The 19,897-nt window shown below is 41.2% G+C and overlaps 1 protein-coding gene across 1 annotated transcript in view; it reads left to right on the top strand.

Moving 5' to 3' along the window:
* Positions 1-19,897, top strand: part of LOC124256692 (fibrillin-1-like) — a 73,046-nt gene that overhangs the window by 27,139 nt on the left and 26,010 nt on the right. The window contains exons 11-27 of the mRNA XM_046690665.1: positions 457-588; positions 1,031-1,225; positions 2,504-2,758; positions 4,165-4,396; positions 5,683-5,861; positions 6,920-7,081; positions 8,207-8,320; positions 9,793-9,976; positions 10,368-10,489; positions 11,895-12,011; positions 12,428-12,676; positions 13,681-13,800; positions 14,315-14,440; positions 16,561-16,692; positions 17,691-17,822; positions 18,462-18,716; positions 19,661-19,780. Coding sequence (XP_046546621.1) covers positions 457-588; positions 1,031-1,225; positions 2,504-2,758; positions 4,165-4,396; positions 5,683-5,861; positions 6,920-7,081; positions 8,207-8,320; positions 9,793-9,976; positions 10,368-10,489; positions 11,895-12,011; positions 12,428-12,676; positions 13,681-13,800; positions 14,315-14,440; positions 16,561-16,692; positions 17,691-17,822; positions 18,462-18,716; positions 19,661-19,780 — 2,826 coding nt within the window. The remainder of the gene's footprint in view (positions 1-456; positions 589-1,030; positions 1,226-2,503; positions 2,759-4,164; positions 4,397-5,682; positions 5,862-6,919; positions 7,082-8,206; positions 8,321-9,792; positions 9,977-10,367; positions 10,490-11,894; positions 12,012-12,427; positions 12,677-13,680; positions 13,801-14,314; positions 14,441-16,560; positions 16,693-17,690; positions 17,823-18,461; positions 18,717-19,660; positions 19,781-19,897) is intronic.

The raw sequence follows: 19,897 nt of genomic DNA on the forward strand, positions 1-19,897 counted from the left end.
GGAATTTACAAGGATCTTAAAGTCCCATACACCCTTTCAAAACACCGTGTAACTAATAGTGTTATGTTAGTGATTCTGTCCATATATTGTAGTATTTTCTGGTTAGTCTCAATCCCTATTTCCACCTGTACCATACGGTCCCCTGTTATTTCAGGTGAACAATTGACTAGACGTTTGGTGCAACTGGTGGGGCAGGATACGCTCACATTTTGCAAACACCTAGTTTCATCACTATTCCATAGTGATTCATAAACACATGCTCTGTCATCGTATCGCATGGTGACTATAACTTTATTGTCTGGTCCAGACTCAATTTGATTACAAACAGCACCATGCAGGTGTAATACAGCTGAAACATGTATATGCTCGTGATATAGTCACAAGTGTACAATCGACCCTGCTTCTAGCAGAGATTTCTTATGGATGTGGATTGGGTTTTGTCGCTTCTCTTTACAGGATTCATCATCTACCGGAATGGAAAAGACTTGTCTCTGGCCTTCGCCAAGGACGGCAACTTCACGGAGACCGGCAATGGCGGGTTGACGGTTAGTCGGCAAGGCGAAGACGTCGTTGGGTTCTTCCCCTCAGGTACACGCAAAGTGTGAGATATGTGGAGGGGTTTGTGTTATTGTGTGTGTAGTGTTCGTTTTGTTGTGTATGTTCAGTATGTGTTGTGCGTTGTGTATTCCAGTGGGTTGTGTTTGCAGTGTGGTAAAACCCTTGACGGTAATTCCTTCACCTGACCCACGGGGCGGTGGGGGTAGCCTAAGGGTTTAAGTGTTCGCTCGTCACGCCGAAGACCTGGGTTCGATTCCCCACATGGGTACAATTTGTGAAGCCCATTTCTGGTGTCCTCCGCCGTAATATTGCTGGAATATTGCTAAAAGCGGCGTCAAACCAAACTCACTCACCTGACCCACTCTAAAACAAAGTGGCACGCATGTGTCCATCATTTAATGTCGTCGGTTTTAACGCAATATAAATATTTTAATTGATCGGCCTAACGCAACATGTACCGTTGGACCAACAGGAGTCTCCGTGCGGGTGGTGCTTGGTCCCAAACTTCTCACCGTCTCTGTGGGATTGACGGCTGCATTTAAGAACAAAATAAGAGGGTTGATGGGAAATTTCAACGATGACAAGTCCGACGATCTTACCTTCCCTAATGGAACCAATCTGGATGTCAACTCACCAGAGAGGGTCATATACGAATTCGGGAAAACATGTAAGTACTTCGTGTGTTAACTGTGACACCCTATATTTTGTTCCTGGGTGTAACAACCCATGCTTGTCGTAAGAGGCGACTGACGGGATCGGGTGGTCAGGCTCGCTGACTTGGTTGACACATGACATCGTATCACAATAGCGTAGATCGACGCTCATGCTGTTGATCACTGGATTGTCTGGTCCAGACTCGATTATTTACAGACCACCGCCATATAGCTGGAATATTGCTGAGTGCAGCGTAAAACTAAACTCACTCACTCACTGTCTGTAAACAGTCTAGTGCCTGAATGTCAAAGTATTAGCATTTGATTGCATCGCATATCATGCATCCTCTATTTCTGGAGCGCTCGCATTTCGGTTATTGACAAATGGATCTACTCAAGTGATTTTTGCGATTGGCCACATCCTTAATTGCACTAACATTTTACATAACAATCAAACGCTGGGGAAATGGTAAGGGAGGTGGCTCGTGTTACCTAGGAACCAGAGCCACTATCTTCGTTCATGGCGACATACACATCCTTACCATCAAACAGATTTCGTTTGCGTATCAGTCAGTTTTTCAATATTCAGTTTCACGCAAACTTGATCATTGTCAGTTGGACTTGTTACCATGTTATTGCCCACCCAGCATTGAAGCTGAATTCGTCACCATTCGCCCTTTTCCGGCTTGTCCCGGAACAACACGAGCAGGTCACGAACTTTGAAGCTGATTGGGAACTCGCATTCTGATTGGTACGTTAGCGCGGGCAATCAGTATTGTAATCAAGGGCGGGTAATTTGAGATTAGATCATTGGGTTATTGGGCTACGTGACTAGATCATTGGGTTAGTGAGGGTTTACCAAAATGATGTGGAGGATGCGCACATTGTTGACAACGAGTAACAACGCGTGTTAATGTCAACGGAACATATTCTGGAATGACGTACGCAAGCCTTCAGTGATTAATTAACGATGTTTGTTGTAAGCATCCATTAATCCATCTTGATGTCTTACCCCACCACTGCAACGATGTTTGGTGCATATTTCCGTGTTAGAATATTGCTATTGTAAAATCTCACTAACTCTCATCTACCCAGAATCCATCTGGGGCGGAGGGGAAGCCTAGTGGTTAAAGCGTTCGTTCGTCACGCCGAAGTCCCGGGTTCGATTCCCCACATGGGTATAATGTGTTAAGCGCATTTCTGGTGTCCCCCCGCCCTGATATTGCTGGAAAATTGCTAAAAGCGGCGTAAAGCCAAACTCTCTCACTCACTCACATACACTCTGTTTCCAGGGCAGATCAACTTGACAGAATCCCTGTTCTTGTATCCACCACGAAAGAACGCCTCTGACTATTACCACCCAGACTTCGTGCCTCTGTTCTATGACGAGGCCAGTGAGACGGATCGGAATGCGTCAATTGCTGCATGTGGCGGGGACGAGAAGAACCTCCCGTGTATATTTGACTTCCTGGCTACCGGGGACCAGGCAGTTGCAGATTCTACCAAACAGACTGACGAGGGTGTTAAAAAGGAGCGAGAAGAGCAAAGTGCGTGGAACGGCCATATTCACCAAGTTATTAGCTATATTCATTCTGTGTGTTCAGATTTGCAGGTGTAATTTAGTCATCGACTTTCATTTGAAGTTTTTACCTGGGAATTGTTTGTTTGTTACATCTTCCAGGTAAATATTGTGTTGGGCCAGACAATACAGTGATTGACATCATCAGCATCGATGTAAGCAACTGTTATACGATTATATGCATCAACCAGATCAGAGCACTTGACCCCCCTGCGTCGCCTCTAACGACAGGCATAGTTTGCTGAGATCTATTCTAACCTGAAACTCCACTTACAGAAAGCTTCAGGGCATTGTACACTGAATTACATGGAACTACATCAGTACGATAGAGATAAATACATATATGTGTGATACACATCCGTAAATTGGACTTCAAAAACAGACAATGAATTGGGTCACTTCTTTAAAAGATGCCCTTTTTATCACTTAAAGAAAGAAAGAATTGTTATTTTACCCCCATAATCTCGGGAACTATACTCAGCAGCAAAATAAACGAAAGTCAGTACGAATTCAAGATTAGATAGGCACTGTAATCAGATCATTACGGAAATGGACATAATAATAATAGTTGCATGGAAATCATGGAGAACACCGTACCATCTCCGAGATCAGGTTGCGTTTTTGAAACCATTTCCTGGGCTCCATTCTGAGTTTGGGAAGGAATGTCTTTGCTCAGGAAAATTGGAGATGTTGTAAAAAAAAATATACAATCAAATCATTAAATGAGTGTACAGTTATCCGTTTCTGCGAAGGAAAATTCCAAACTGACGTTTCTTTTGCTGCTTAGTATATATACGTGTTTCGCAAACTTCCAAGCCAACACCATCCCGAAAAATTATATATCCCATCTTTGTTTGCCGGTCCCTTTTTAAGTAACATTCTCCTTTCTAAAAGTTTTGACCATCAACTTTAAATGTATCTTAACCCTTAACAATAACCCACGAGCTCAGGTTTTCTGTGATGTCTATGGTCTACAGTACAGCAACATCCTAACCCGTGAATATCCGGGTTAGAATTGGTCCTAAGCAACCCATGCTTGTCGTGAAGGAAGACTAACGGGCTCGCTGACTTGGTTGACACATGTTATCGTATCCCAATTGTGTAGATTGATGCCCATGCTGTTGATCACTGGATTGTCTGGTCCAGACTCGATTATTTTCAGACCGCCGCCACATAGCTGGAATATTGCTGAATGCGGTCATTAAACAACAAACCAGCTGTTGTTTTCTAATTTATTTACCTGTATTCTATCATATTGAAGGATTTTAGATGAAAGTGGCCATTTGTTTGTTAGTATGTCATTAAGTTGGCTTTAATATTTTTTTCCTGTCATTTTGGAATATTATTCAATCTGCCCGCATGAATTTTGTACAGCCAACACGATACCATCGCTCACCTCCAACACCACCGTGCTTCATGTGACTCTCGGAAAATCAGCAGCCATCTTCTCCCTGAACGCTACAGACACCGACAGCGGCGACACCATCACCTACGAGGTTATAGATAAGCCAGATGGTCTCACCCTAACGGAGGGCACGCAGTCTGGAAGCGAGAAAAGTGCCGTAGTCTCATTTGCACCCACGTCAGCTAACGCCAGTAAAATAAGGTGAGTGGCACCAAAGCCAAATTATATGGACTCAAGGTACTTCCCAATCATGTCTTAACTGTGTTCATCAATTCTCGGACTCTGTATTTGATTTTCAATTAGATGTCACAAGTGAATTGTACGGAAGCATTTTAGGGCAATTAGGGGTTTTTTTCATTTTTTTCTTGAAATGTCAACTTATTATCTTGAACTTTCGAGGTCGTAACTTAAAATTTCAACGTAATCATTTTGAAGTTTTAAGATAACGATCTTGATATTTTAAATTCTTATCTTAAAATTTCTAGATCATTGTCTTGAAATTTGAACTTTATATGTCTCTTGAAATTTCAGGATCGTTATCTTAAAATTTCATAAAGATGTGTTGAAATTTTAAGTTACATTCACGAAATTTCAAGATAATAAGATGACATTTCAAGAAAAAAGTAGTATCTTGAAATTTCACGGAAAAAATAATAAACGAATGGCCCTAAAAGGCTTCCGTAGGATTCAGCGTAAAAGCATAATTGTTTAACAGAGCTATATTTATCTATGATTCACATGGCTAAACGAAATTCAGCTACGGCTCTCTACTGTCACAACTTAATAAATCCAAATGTTTCAAACGTTTGGCACAACTCGGTGTATCCTCACTTCTCAATCTTATAACAATTAATTAATTCTTCTTATATTGGAAGAATTAATTAATTCAGTTTAGTTACAGTTCTTACATTATTATATCATCAAAATAAATAGGAAACATACAAAATCGAAAGATCCTGATTAAACATTTCTTAGGAAAATGATATCATCCCAGAAAATGCGTGACAAAACTATTTAAGTTCATGGGTTTATTTGAAATTATATCTGTTTTTTTAGCTACAGCTGAAAAACGAAATCTAGTATAAAAAAATATAGTGCTCGTTGAAGGACTCCGTGGTCAGATTTTTATGCATTGCATTCTGTGAAATAGGCACATATCCGTACTCTTATCATACATACATACGTATGTACTCATATAGTACACATATCATTGTAAACAGGTATCCGTCGATATCGGGGCGGTGGGGAAGCCTAGTGGTTAAAGCGTTCACTCGTCACGCCGAAGACCCGGGTTCGATTCCCCACATGGGTACAATGTGTGAATCCCATTTCTGGTGTCCCCCGCTCTGATACTGCTGGAATATTGCTAAAAGCGGCGTAAAACTAAAATCACTCACTTACTCACTCACTCCGTGTATATCGAGAGGGTTGCAAGTTATAGAATTCACTCATACCGAAGCATCATGGACATTTATCTTTGTCCACAGCATAGTAGTGAAGGATTCCAAGAACACGTCATCGGAGACGGTGGAAGTAAAGATACTGGTCTGCGACCGCTGTTCCGACCAAGGGAGTTGCAACTTCAGCCGCTCACGCGCCGACCAGAATACGGCAGCGTCCGCATCCCTTCCCCTGGCAGCCTGTGATTGTAACACTGGGTGGACAGGTAAGTGTGAATAGTTTACTTCAAAATGAATAAGACAAAACTCTTTCCATTATCATAATTTCTTTTTGTACAGTTCCGGCTATATCATAATCAACTCTATCCTTAAGAATCAGGCTAGCTATTCTCGAAACGTTCGTAGCCCTACGAACTTCTTAAGCCCATTCTTAACACATTGGCTACGATCAAAGTTAAGAATTCTTAGGTTTACGAACGATATTCCAGCAATATCTAGCGGGGGACACCAGAAATGGGCTTCACACTTTGTACCCATTTGGGGATTTGAACTCTGGCCTTCGGCGTTACTAGCGAACGCTTTAACCACCAGGCTACCCCACCTCGCGCTGTGAAATAGTTAGACACCGGATGTTCGTAAAAATCAAATGGTGACGACACCAGCTATTCATAAAAATTCAACGGCTATGACACCAGGTGTTCGTAAATCAAATGGTGATGACACCGGGTGTTCGTAAAACTATATGTACTTCATGTCAATGTAGGTCATACGTCATGTATACATTAATAAATACTCACTGTAAGGCCATCATAGGAAATGGAATGACATAACATGTACGTAATCTGAGAACAACGCACTACATCCATAACGAACATGTTTATATCGAACTGACGGGTAAAACTAATTGTTTATTGGTTCCGGCCACTTTAGAGGAAGTGCGTATATCGAGCTACGGTTATAGCGTACTATATACAGAGTTCGTTGTTTATGATATGAATCCATAACCTTACACTCAAATCTCATGTCAAATTACTTGTGAAGATCCGGGTTAGCATTGATCATCAGCAAGCAAGTAAGAGACGACTAACGGGATCGGGTGGTCAAGCTCACTTACTTGGTAGACATACGTCATCGTATCCCAATTGTGTAGATCGATGCTGTTGATCACTGGATTGTCTAGTCCAGACTCGATTATTTACAGGCCGCCGTCATATAGCTGGAATATTGCTGAGTGCGGCGTAAAACTAAATTCACCCACTCACTAATCTCAAATCCTCTTCTTGTCATGTGTGGGAATTCTAATGCAATGTTTTGTGGTCGGCAGGTGACGATTGCAGCCAGAACATCGACAGCTGTGTCAGTTCCCCGTGTTTCACCGGCCAGAACTGCACAGACCTGGATCCGGCGCAAGAGGTAGCCACCGGACAAGGCTACAACTGCAGTGCCTGTCCTGATGGATATAAGGCAGAGGGGGACAAATGTACAGGTAAATAATTCGACTCACACGACACCTTTTACGGTTATTCTCGTTCCTAGTCGAGGCGCAAAGTCATATTCCATGACACTTCAATCAATCTGTCTGTCTGTCTGTCTGATCTATCTATAAAGATCTCCTAGCTGTACTGAGCACCCGTTGAGATCCGGGTTAGAATTGATCTTCAGTAACCAATGCTTGTCGTGAGAGTCGACTAACGGGATCGGGTGGTCAGGCTCGCTGACTTGGTTGACACTTGTCATTGTATCCCAATTGCGCAGATCGATGCTCATGTTGTTGATCACTGGATTGTGTGGTCCAGACTCGATTATTTATTACAGACAGCCGCCGTATAGCTGGAATATTGCTGAGTGCGGCTTAAAACAACCAACCAACCAACCAGCAAGCAGCATGGTACATAGAAACCATCCATTTTAACTTGATTCAACTAATTTATAGCTTTATTTAAACGTCTCGTCCATGAGCGAGAATATTTTGCTTTCGTGTTTATTTAATAGACAATGGTTTGTCTACTACTGTCATGGCTCATAACTCAACCCAAATTTACCGTTATTTAAATATCTCGTCCATGAGCGAAAATAGAACTACCCATGCGTGAAAAAATATCAGCCAGCAATATATTGTGAACTCGTGTCTTGGTTATGTTAAATCATCAAAACTTGATTATGTTAAGGCATAGCAGAATGTGTATCACTGCACAAATCTCAACTGCCTTTTTGTTCATGAGCGAAATATTTGATTTTTTTTTTTTAATGTTCAATTAAGTTAGAATTGTGACGAATGTGTGATGATACTTGTAGACAAACACATGTGTTTTGAGTCAAAGGGACATGTTATCGGCAATGGTTGCATTGTTTATATTTGAGTTTTTAGAACACTTTTATATATTTTCTTCCTCGGTATATTCCAGTGAAAAGGGCATATGAAATTATGGAAATACTTATGACCGAAACTGGTCACATAAGAGAGGTTCTGGAGATTCGGTTTTGGACAGGAGTAATATTTAAGACCAGAGACAGTTATGACAATCTTGACAGCTTCAGTATGAATTAATTTACCTTAGCGTAAAGCAAATAATGTATTTTGATTTCGTATGATATCTTTTTTCATGATCAGATATCAACGAATGCAACTCATCAAACCCCTGTGACCAAAACTGTACGAATACACAGGGTAGCTATCGGTGTTCATGTATGGCCGGCTACAGGCTCGTCAACAAAGTTTGTGAAGGTAAGCCATGTCATAGTATAGTCTCTACCATGAACATACCAACAACACCTGAGCTAACATTCGGAGTGAGTGAGTGAGAGAAGTAGTTGACCGTGTATAGAATGAATGAATGAGAGATTCTTGAACATTGGTTCTTCCCATACTAAAGCACACATGTACCATGTGGCACCTCTTTTGGCAAGTGACCTACGAAATATTCAGTAGAATGAGATGGTAACGTGACCCAGAGCTCCAGATAAGATTTAGCTCATGTGGGTACCGTACCCACTGTATTTTTTTGGAGTGGGTATTTCATTTTCCGTTACCCACTGCTTTCAAATATGTGGGTATTTCAGTGGTTTTACTCACAGTATATGCCATTGAGTAAGTTTACTAAGCAGGTATGTACTGCCTTATGTAGTACTGAAGCAAAACCAACTTAAATATAATGGAAATGATTTCATAAAAAAACTCTCATCCTGTACTGACAGTACAACACTTGTCCTATACTAACAATACAGCTTGATACCAATCGATGTCTTTTTCATTACGCAAGTGATTTTTATAGATATATTCCGTACGCATATGTTTTAAACTTTGTGCTTATCTAACATTTTAAATGCGTACTAGTAATTGGTACGCAACAATTATTTTTCAATGCGTAATTGGAAATTTTCTGTGCGTATTTTACCCAAATACGCAGCTTATCTGGGCCTCTGAGTGACCTTTAACCTTCTTGAGTCAGTATCAATTGTATATTCCTCGGGGAGCTGAGAATGGTATACCGATCCACTGGACGAGGTAATAATTGTGCGTCAGTCGCTTTGTAAATACAATTTATAACTATAATAATTCAGGAACATTTGAATTCAGTCTTATATAGAGGACGGTGGGACAATATTCAGACCATTCGCATTTCGCATTACTGCTCTTTCGCGTGTGCTCAAATAATGGCTTTGATTTACATGTGCTAGGCGATGAGTTAGTATTTCTAAAGAATACAGTTGTGTATGTTAGGAGTTATAACTATTGAAGACTCATAGTTTACATTTCGGCCTCACCATTCCGCTACATGCCTAATGTAAATGTTAAGGGTGAGTGAGTGAGTTTGGTTTAATCCCGTTTTAGCTGTATCACAATATCAAGGCAGTGGATTCATACGGCTTCTTGTCTAGCAGTCAGGTGTTAAATACATACCTATGCCAGGGGTGGAAATAACCCATTGCCCGACGCCCGAGTCCAGTGTTTTTTTTCTGTCGGGCAAGCATATTTGTCTATCACACTGTACCGGTGTCCAGTTGACTTTCCAATGTTAATTATGTTGTTTATTCAAAAAAATCAACAAGAAAGTCGGCCAGTATAGTGGAAACATTATCAGGGCAAGTGATTTTACTTGTGCCACTGTACAGGAGTACACTAGCAAATTTAAAGTTATTTCCAGCCCTGTATGCAAGACATGATGTATTCATGAATTTAAAACGTTGCGGTTGCAGACATCGACGAGTGTACTGAGAACCTTCATGACTGCCAACAGATATGCAACAACACCGTACCTTCTTTCTTCTGTGGCTGTAATGCTGGTTTCACGCAGGATACACCTGATCCAAGGAAGTGCAATACAGGTAGACACTTGATGCCTGCCTCTGTAGGTGATGATTATGCCTGCAGTGAACCAATGCAATACAATCATTATGTTTGTTTGGTGTTTAACGCCACACTCAGCAACATTCCAGCTAGATGAGGGCGGTCTGTAATTATTCGAGTTTGGACTAGACAATCAAGTGATCAACAGCATAATCATTCGATGTACGCAATTGGGATACGATGACATATGTCAACCAAACCTCACCAGCCGATCCCGTTAGTCGCCTCTTACGACAAGGATGAGCTGATGGAGACCAATTCTAACCCGGATTTTCACGGGTCTTCAACTATCTATGACAAGAATTGGCTGATACAGGTCTAGAACTAACCGTATCTTTGATACACCATCATGATAACTATATGCAAATCATTCGCCGGATGTAGCAACGTAAGTGCTAGTTGTAATATTTATCTGCTATTTCAGATTCAACAGCAAAAATCTATGTCACCCACTAAACTGTTCCTATGGTTGCTTGGCGGACTCTGCCAAATGCTTCTGCGAAAACGGATATGAAATTGACCAAACTGATAACAGCACATGCAAAGGTATGTTTCTTCCCGGGAATTACACCAAGTTTACTCTTAAATATCATTATTTATAGTTTACTTCATTGTCATATTCACAAATACTGCCCTTCAGTTTAGAGGCAATACTTATCGGATTCTCTAATATTAGTGTTGGTGGACATTGAATCCAAGCATTATGTAACGCAGTTTGAGATGTGATAAATGTTTCAGTGTTACGTCTCGCACTCGAGACTGTATTGATACTGAGACACAATTTTACATGGAACCCCATCAACTGGTGAACAAGGGGGATAACTCAACGGATATGCAACTTTCATTTACATATCTAAAAACGGTAATAAGATCTATATCGAAACGGGGCATTCATTAAAGACGTTGTATTACAGATAGAGTGATCTCCCTTGTTAATCATACAAATTTCCAAATGTCATTTAAAGGACCCAACCAAGTGACTCCTTCTGAAGGCGCGATTTCACGCGAGTTGTTTGAGTGGCAATTACTACTTTACACCAGACGTAGTTGCCCTTTTTACGGACACCTGGTGTCACTGGTTTGCAGCGATTCATTGATATAGTCTTCGTCATTGCTTTGCCGTTTTCGACCAATGGAATATGTTTCTGCAGATGACGGAAATTATTCTCTGGCGTTGATGTTTTAGTTCTGTTGCCATCTTTTACAACCAATGGAATCAGTTTCTGCAGTTGACGAAAATTATTCTCTGGCGTTGACGTTTTAAATTCTGTTGCTATCTTTTACTATCAGTGGAATATGTTTCTGCAGTTGACGGAAATTATTCTCTGGCGTTGATGTTTTAAGTTTTGTTGCCATCTTTTACAACCAATGGAATCAGTTTCTGCAGATGACGGAAATTATTCTCTGGCGTTGACGATTTAACTTCTGTTACCATCTTTTACAACCAATTGGATCAGATTCTGCAGATGACGGGAATTATTCTCTGGCGTTGACGATTTAACTTTTGTTGCTGTCTTTAACAACCAGTGGAATCTGTTTCTGCAGATGACGGAAATTATTCTCTGGCGTTGATGATTTAACATTTGTTGCTGTCTTTAACAACCAATGGAATCTGCTTCTGCAGATGACGGAAATTATTATCTGGCGTTGACGATTTAACTTCTGTTACCATCTTTTACAACCAATGGAATCAGTTTCTGCAGATGGCGGGAATTATTCTCTGGCGTTGACGATTTAACTTCTGTTACCATCCTTAGCAACCAGTGGAATCAGTTTCTGCAGATGACGGATATTATTCTCTGGTTTTGATGTTTTAAATTATGTTGCTGTCTTTAAGAACCAATGGAATCTGTTTCTGTAGATGGCAAATATTGACGTTTTAAACGTCTGTCAGTTAGCTATGATCTGCTTCGGGAGAGACCTCGCATGATTCTTTTTGCCTTTTTGTCAGATATCAACGAGTGCGACCAGAACCCGTGCGCCCACGGCTGCAACAACACCGTCGGAAGCTTCCTCTGTACGTGTTTTGACGGGTACCGGCTGTCTTCAGACAAGGTATCCTGTGATGGTAAGTTGACGTTTTTACGTGTTTGTCAATGTTCAAGCTATCAATCTACATTTGAGACAGTGAGTATGTACACTGCTGAAACGATCTTCCACAACTGATAACTCCAGATAAATGGGCTTCAAACATTATATACATCTAGGGAATCGAACCCGGTCCTCAGGCGTGACGAGCTGACAACTGACTCACTGGGCGGTGGGGTAGCCTAGTGGTTTAAGCGTTCGCTCGTCATGCCGAAGACACGGGTTCGATTCCCCACATGGGTACAATGTATGAGGCCCATTTCTGGTGTCCCCCGCCGCGATATTGCTGGAATATTGCTACAAACGGTGTAAACTAAACTCACTCACTCGACCACTGACTCACTGTAACATACATATCCCAAGATAAACATGATGATGACTGTGTGAATGTTCTAGCATGCGAAGACTTGAACTACGGTAAAGACTGTGCCCAACGCTGCGACTGTGGCGACCGTTCCACCAGCTGCAATAACGTCAGGGGCTGTATCTGCAAGGTAGGATGGAGTGGAACCAAGTGCGACATAGATATCAACGAGTGTAACGAAAGCCCATGTCCAGTGGGTCAAATCTGCACCAACAACGACGGCTCATATACGTGTACATGCCCGACTGGATACGACAAGCAAGCCAATGGGACCTGCACAGGTACGATTAAAATGATCGAATCTTGTGTGCAGGCGCGTAGCACGCATTTTTTCGTGTAAGCCCGATAGGTTGATTCACATATAATCATGAATGTAACAAAACATCACTTACATGTCGATGGAAAAACAATCATCACTGAAAGAAAGACCCCTGTCAAATTTATGATATGAAGAATAACATGTTTACTGTACATGGTGACTGCATTGGTGATGCTTTGTTTTCAAAGAATAGTGTAGTCAGTATGATACACAGAGGCATTACCATCTTTTACATTGTTCTGATAAGTTTGTAGTTATATTTGACAAGAATTAGAACAGAAATTAGCAAATTAGCAAAAATAATGTCTACGACCCTGGTGGGTTGATGGGCGTCGAGCCATCCAATATATGACATGCTTGACAGCTTGCTAACGGAGTTAAACTCTTTAGACATGTGGACAAGGCGTCCGACTTTATTGGCCTCTACACTGGCACCAACCTGGGGCTGAGCCAAGTCCACATTAAATTTGAGCAAAATAAATCCGAGGACCCTGCTATGTGGCCCTAGATGTGCCTTCTGTAGAAGGGGGAGTATGTAGCAGGGCGTAGCGTCATCCCACAGATGACTTCCGTACCTTGTCAGCGTACTGACGGGGTTAACCTCTTCAGTCATGGGGAAACGGCGTCCATCATCAGATAAGAAGGTCGAATCCCAGCATTGGAATATCTATGGCCGCTTTAGTTGTTTAACGTAATAGTTCAGCAGCGTTCTCTAAATAATCAAGTCTCGACCAGACTATTCAATGACTGATCTCAAGAAGATCGATCTACGCAAATTAGGATACGAAGACATGCATCTACCAAGTAAGCGATTCAAGCCATCCGATCCCGTTAGTCGCCTTTTACGACAAGCATGGATTAACCCGAAGCTTCACGGGTTCAGATTTCGAAAAAGACAAATGATCGCGATGTTGGTGATATGTGATCTTGTTTCGAGAATCATAATTAGTTGCCATACTTTTGCAGACAAGAACGAGTGCGTCACGGATGCCAACACGTGCGATCAGGTCTGTACCAACGTAGAGGGCTCCTTCACGTGCTCCTGCAAGCCCGGATACACGGAGAACGACCAAAAAAAGTGTGGAGGTGAGAAACCCTTCGGGAAAATTCGTATCATTACTGGACAAGCCGAATGGCGACTCGTGTCCCTCTTGCGGCCATTTTAGGGTAGACGTTGGATGGATAAAAACCAACAATGATTTAGCGCATAAGCCGATCCAGAGGAGGGGTCTTGTAAAAGTTTGTTAAATGACCATTGAAACCGGGTGAAAATGAAGTGTGCACCCCTCCTTTTCTCAACAGTGTGCAACCCCCTTTCTTAAAAATCTGTATCCGCCCCTGATTTAGCGTGTTTAAGCGCGACACTTTAGCGGGACGCAGTCTTATACGACCTATATACACCTGTGTGTAATGACTTTATGTTCGGTTCTTTATAACTTGAAATCTTCTCCAGGCCTTATACACAAAGCGTTCGTAGCGCTACGACATCCGTAAGCTTATGATAAACTATAGAGTTACGACATGTCGTAACGTTCCAGATATTTCACCCTCAGTACTAGTCTATCCAGTCTTAACCACACGGTTATTTTTGTCCTTCTAGATATCAATGAATGCAAAACAGAACAGAATGACTGCGGTCAGAAATGTGTCAATGTCGATGGCAGCTACAACTGTGAATGTGAGTTTGGGTATCGACTTAAGGATGACCGGACGACTTGTGAACAAGGTAGGTAAAGAGAGGTGAATCATTTATAGTGTTTGTTTGTTTGTTGTTTAACGCCGCACTCTGCCATATCCCGGCTATTTGACTGCGGTCTGTCAATAATCAAGTCCGGACCAGATAATTCAGTGATCAACATCATGAGCATCGATCTTCACATTTGGAATACGATGACATGTGTCAACGAAGTTAGCGAGCCTCGAATACGATGACATGTGTCAGCGAAGTTAGCGAGCCTCACAAGCCAATCCCGTTTGTCGTCTCTTACCACAAGCATCGGTTGCTGAAGTCAAATTCTAAATCGGATCTCCAAGGGTAGAATCATTTATAAACAAATCTCTCTTGACATGAAACATTACTTAACTACATTTACACTAGATATATATATCTTTCTGTACAATATTCTGCTCCTGTATTTATTTATTATATTATGGAATATAACGTGAAGTGAACTGTAACAGTATTTTCTAATTCACAAGGAAGTTGTGAAATGTTGTTATTGTGTATCCGTTATTGTGTTATGTAAAACTTCAACTGTATGTGCTTGATGTTCTGAAATGATGCTATGCCATATTGCTTAAATATAATATGAAATATGAAGTGGGCTCTAAAATGTATTTTCGTATTTATTAGGTGGGGATTAGAAGGCTGGGTTTAGTGGATTAGTCTGCAGTTTATTGTCACCTTAATTGCCTAATTAGCATCTTGAACAACAGTGATGACACAGTGTGGTGGCCACAAACGTACGACTAAAACACGCATTGTGTGCAGGCATCCGTTTTTCAGTTTCTTTAGCAATTAGGTATGCACGGTTTCTGTCTAGTTGCCATTTATTCCTGTGACCAAACGGAATAGTGTTAACTACGTTCTAAGTTTGAGTGCAGTTTCGATGACAGATAAGATTTAGCTCATGTGGGTACTGAACCCTTTAATTTTTATTGTTTTATGAAAACAGTGGGTATTTCATTTTCCGTTACTATATGGCTGGAAATATCCATTTTACTCACCTAAGGTGTCATTGAGTAAGTTTACTAACTGTCTAGTTGCATATTTATTCCTGATCTAATATGACAACACTTGTCCTATAAACGGAATAGTGTTTTTTCATAACGTACACTACGTTCTAAGGGTTGAATGCAGTTGGTCTGTCCATGTTTGCGTACGTCGTGTTGCAAGGGATGAGGTACAGAGTCTCAGATAAAGTATACATCCGTGCATAAAATAAGCACCACCCTGTATTTTTACCAATTAATTTTGTCTGAAATGAAATTCTAAACTCTTTCCAAAAAATACCCTTTATAATTTGATAGAGCAAGCATTTAACATTTCAAAAAGAAAACATCATTGAAATTACCATGTACTTTAATTAGGATAATTGCCTATATTTAAAACAGGTATTTTTCTGTCCTAAAACAAGTTACCTTATTTTGAAAATTGAAAGTAAGAATTGATTGTTATGTGGCCTATAAATTCGTTATTTATTGTGAATGGATGAAAGTTTGTAAACTAAGATTTTAGGAAAAGTTACAGTCAAACTAAAAAAGTAAAATTTTAAAATGCAGTAAAAGTTGCTTTACAAACAAAACACATTTTAGCTGTAATTATCAGTATCCGGCAAGGAGAAGTGTTTATTCAATACAATAAACTCAAAATCATAAAAGATTTATTCCAAAATCTTATTAATGTGGCCTTTTTGAGTTTTTGTCAATCAGCAATCTGAATTGTTGGAAAAAGGTCTGAATCTTTGACATTCGGGTTCTTCCTGGTTATGCATAATTAAAGCTTACTTGATGTGTAAATGTCATCTTGGTATATAACAGAATTGTTATTTTTAGTCAAAACTTAATTTAATTGTGTAGTTTGAGCAGGAGAGGAATAGTTATTTTGGGTAAAATTCAGTCCCATCACATTTTCATCAACATGTTCATTCACAAAGAATAGAAAAGGTTATGGTATTTGTAAAACTGTCAATGGTTAAAGCTTCTTTAACTACATGTTGATTAAATTGATGGCTATACCCTAACTTTTCTGTAGCATCACATTTTATTTTCAAAATAGGGTGGTGCTTAATTAATGCACGGGTGTATAGTATAATTCAGCTGACCACTACTTTGCTCGTATTCCAGTGGAGGATGTGTGCAGTGAAGTAAAGAACCTGAACTGTGACCAGGGTTGCACGGTCAAAGCGGAAACGGAAGAGGCATTTTGTTTCTGTAACCTTGGTTACAAGCTTGGGACAGACAATCAGACGTGTATAGGTGAGTCATCAGACAGACTTGGTGGGTCTTCTGTCACCATGGGGATAGGCAGATTTGATGGGTCTTCAGTCGCCATGGGCACTGACAGATTTGGTGAGTCTTTTTCTGTCGCAATAGTAACTGACAGATTTGGTTAGTCCAGTGTCACCATTGGTACTGACAGATTTGATGAGTCTTTCTGTCATCTGCACTGACAGATTTGGTGGACCAAATCTGTTATGTCGCAATGGTACTGACAGATTTGGTGAGTCACTGTCACCATTGGTACTGGCAGATCTTCTGTCACCATGGAGACTGACAGATGTGGTTCTGTGTTTGTCAAGAACGCCGTCTGTAAGAAATCAGGTCTAAAACCTGGCCACAGAATCTGACCACAGAAGGACCCATACAGCAGTCTCTTGCGGCAATCATACCCTGCTCTGGGCGTGACTTCGTACAGTGCCACGAGTTGGCAGCTGACAGAATACATGTGAGTCCGAAAGTCTATAACTGCCAGGATACAGTCAGGCATTATAAATGAGTCTGTTTGTCACCATGGCAACGTGACAGAGTACAGACACTCATGGAAATGTGAGTCTGTCGGTCACCATGGATACTGCAACGATACAGTCAAACACGAACATGTAAATCTGTCGGTCACCATGGAAACCCACTGGATATACAGTCAAATATGGAAATGAAAACTTAAGGTCACCGAAAATTGAGAGGAACCAAAGACCCTGTATTCGAATCATTGTTACAAATGAGTGAGTGTAATTTTACGCCACTTTTAGCAACATTCCAGCAATATCACGACAGAGGACACCAGAAATGGGCTTAACACATTGTAATCATGTGGGGAATCGAACCCGGGTCTTCAGCGTGACGCTTTAACCACTAGGCTACCCCACCGCCCTGTTACAAATGAACTTTAATTTGTAAATTGTAACTCAAAGGTGATTCTTTTTCTGGTAACATCTAATGATGGATAAACTGTATCTTGATAATGTCCTCTGCAGATATTGTTGAGTGTGACGATCCAGCGCTGAACAAATGCAGCGGCGGCGGAACCTGTGAGAACACCGATGGAGGGTTTAAATGCAATTGTCCAATTGGCTTCAAACTCGACAATGATAAAACCACGTGCAGAGGTGAGTGCATGTTTAATATTGGGGCATGTCCTCCACGGGTTTAGTCCTTCTTCTCTTTCAAATGGTTGAGTTTGCAAGGATACACATGCTGACATATAAATATGTATACTGAATCACTCAAATGAAACTCAGGTGAGTGAGTGAGTTTAGTTGTACACTGCACTCATCAGTATTCCAGCTATATGGCGGTGGTCTGTAAATAATCGAGTCTGGACCAGACAATCCAGTGATCAACAGCATGAGCATAAATCTACGCAATTGGGAACCGATGACATGTGTCAACCAAATCAGCGAGCCTGACCATCCGATCCCGTTAGTCGCCTCTTACAACAAGCATGGGTTACTGAAGATCAATTCTAACCCGGATCGTCACGGGTCTTCATACATAGTGTACAAGGTGCGTTTGTTTAGTGTGTAAGAGACACAAGTATTGTAACACGTTTACTTACGTTTCAAAATCCCTAAGGTACGCCTCTGGGTCCCGATCCACGAAGCGAGCGAAGCACTATGCCACACTAAGCCAACTGAATGATAAAGGATTGAGTTACGATAGGTCGTAACGTTACGACCGCTTTGTGGATCCTGACCCAGGATGGTTTGAACAGGACAGCCGGATCTCATATGATGTCTCTTTTTCAGAATGCGATGATCAGCACTGGGGGGTTGGATGCGCCAACGAGTGTGGGTGTGGCGTGGGCGCTACCACCTGCGACAAGAAGGAGGGATGCCAGTGTAAGGACGGTTGGCTGGGGCTGAGGTGCGACCAAGACAGGGACGAGTGTGCACAAGGGGCTGTTTGTCCGCAGAGCTCCGACTGTGTCAACAATCCCGGCTCCTACAGATGTGTGTGTAGATCCGGATACAGACTTAACAACGTCACCAACACCTGCGACGGTGAGACGACTCAATATTTTAGTCTATTGTTAATTATAGTTTTGAATAATCGTCAGTCAGATATAGTTCCTTTAACAACTAGTTCACTTCTGTTCTTTATTCCACCGTAACAATTTTGAGGATATTATCTCACCTGACTTCTCTTTCTGAAAGTTCTGTGTTGTAGTACACTTGGTCGGGTCTACTAAAGTGACATTTGTCGGTGGCGCAGTTTGGAACCAGAACTGTTTTAATACACGCTTGTCACCGAAATCTGGTATCGGAAGTAGCATCTCGCGAGACCTTCGGGCTCTGTTAGTTCACTTCTGTCCGTTACTCCCCCGTAACAAATTCGAGGGTATTTTCTTACAAGCCGTCATTTTATAAAGGGAAAACAATCTTTCATACCTCAAAATGCTCACTGTAGAAGAGCCTAAAACATATCGTGTTAAAGTGGTTTGAATTAAAAAAGGTAGTTCTGACAGCTGAAACTGTGCCAAGTATGTGAGTGAGTGAGTGAGTTTAGTTTAACGCCGCTTTTAGCAATATTCAGCAATGTCACGGCGGGGACACCAGAAATGTTCTTCACACATTGTACCCATGTGGGGAATCGAACCCGGGTCTTCAGCGTGACGAGCGAATGTTTTATCCACTAGGCTACCCCACCACCCCGCCAAATAAGTAATAAGGGTTCGATTCCAGAAAATAGAAAATAATACTTAAACCTTTAGACATTTCATGTCATTTCATCTATGGTAATGTTTTCTTTATTTACAGACAAAGTAAATAAATTATTATTTCAACACAGTGACTTAAATTGTTTATCCCTTAAAAGCTTTAGTGGTTAGCTAATGGAGAGCAAACAGACCTGTGAACGATGCGAACCCTCTACATCATTCAACCTATCTCAACCTCCTGCTTAGTGTACCGCTTATCACTGATGATATTCATTCTTGATTGTTCAGATATCATCGAATGTGATGAACAAGCGTTGAATACCTGTGACCAGAAATGCATTAACAACGTAGGCTCGTTTGTCTGCGAGTGCAACGATGGCTATGTCAGAGAGACGGACAGATGCAGAGGTGAGTCTTAACAGTGAGTTTGAGTGAGTGAGTGAGTGAGTATAGTTTAACGCCGCTTTTAGCACTATTCCAGCAATATAAAGGCGTGGTCACCAGAAACGGGCTTCACACGTTGTA

Source organism: Haliotis rubra, unplaced genomic scaffold, assembly GCF_003918875.1.
Source record: "Haliotis rubra isolate DU_JTF1 unplaced genomic scaffold, ASM391887v1 Scf635, whole genome shotgun sequence".
In the NCBI taxonomy this organism is placed as follows: domain Eukaryota; kingdom Metazoa; phylum Mollusca; class Gastropoda; order Lepetellida; family Haliotidae; genus Haliotis; species Haliotis rubra.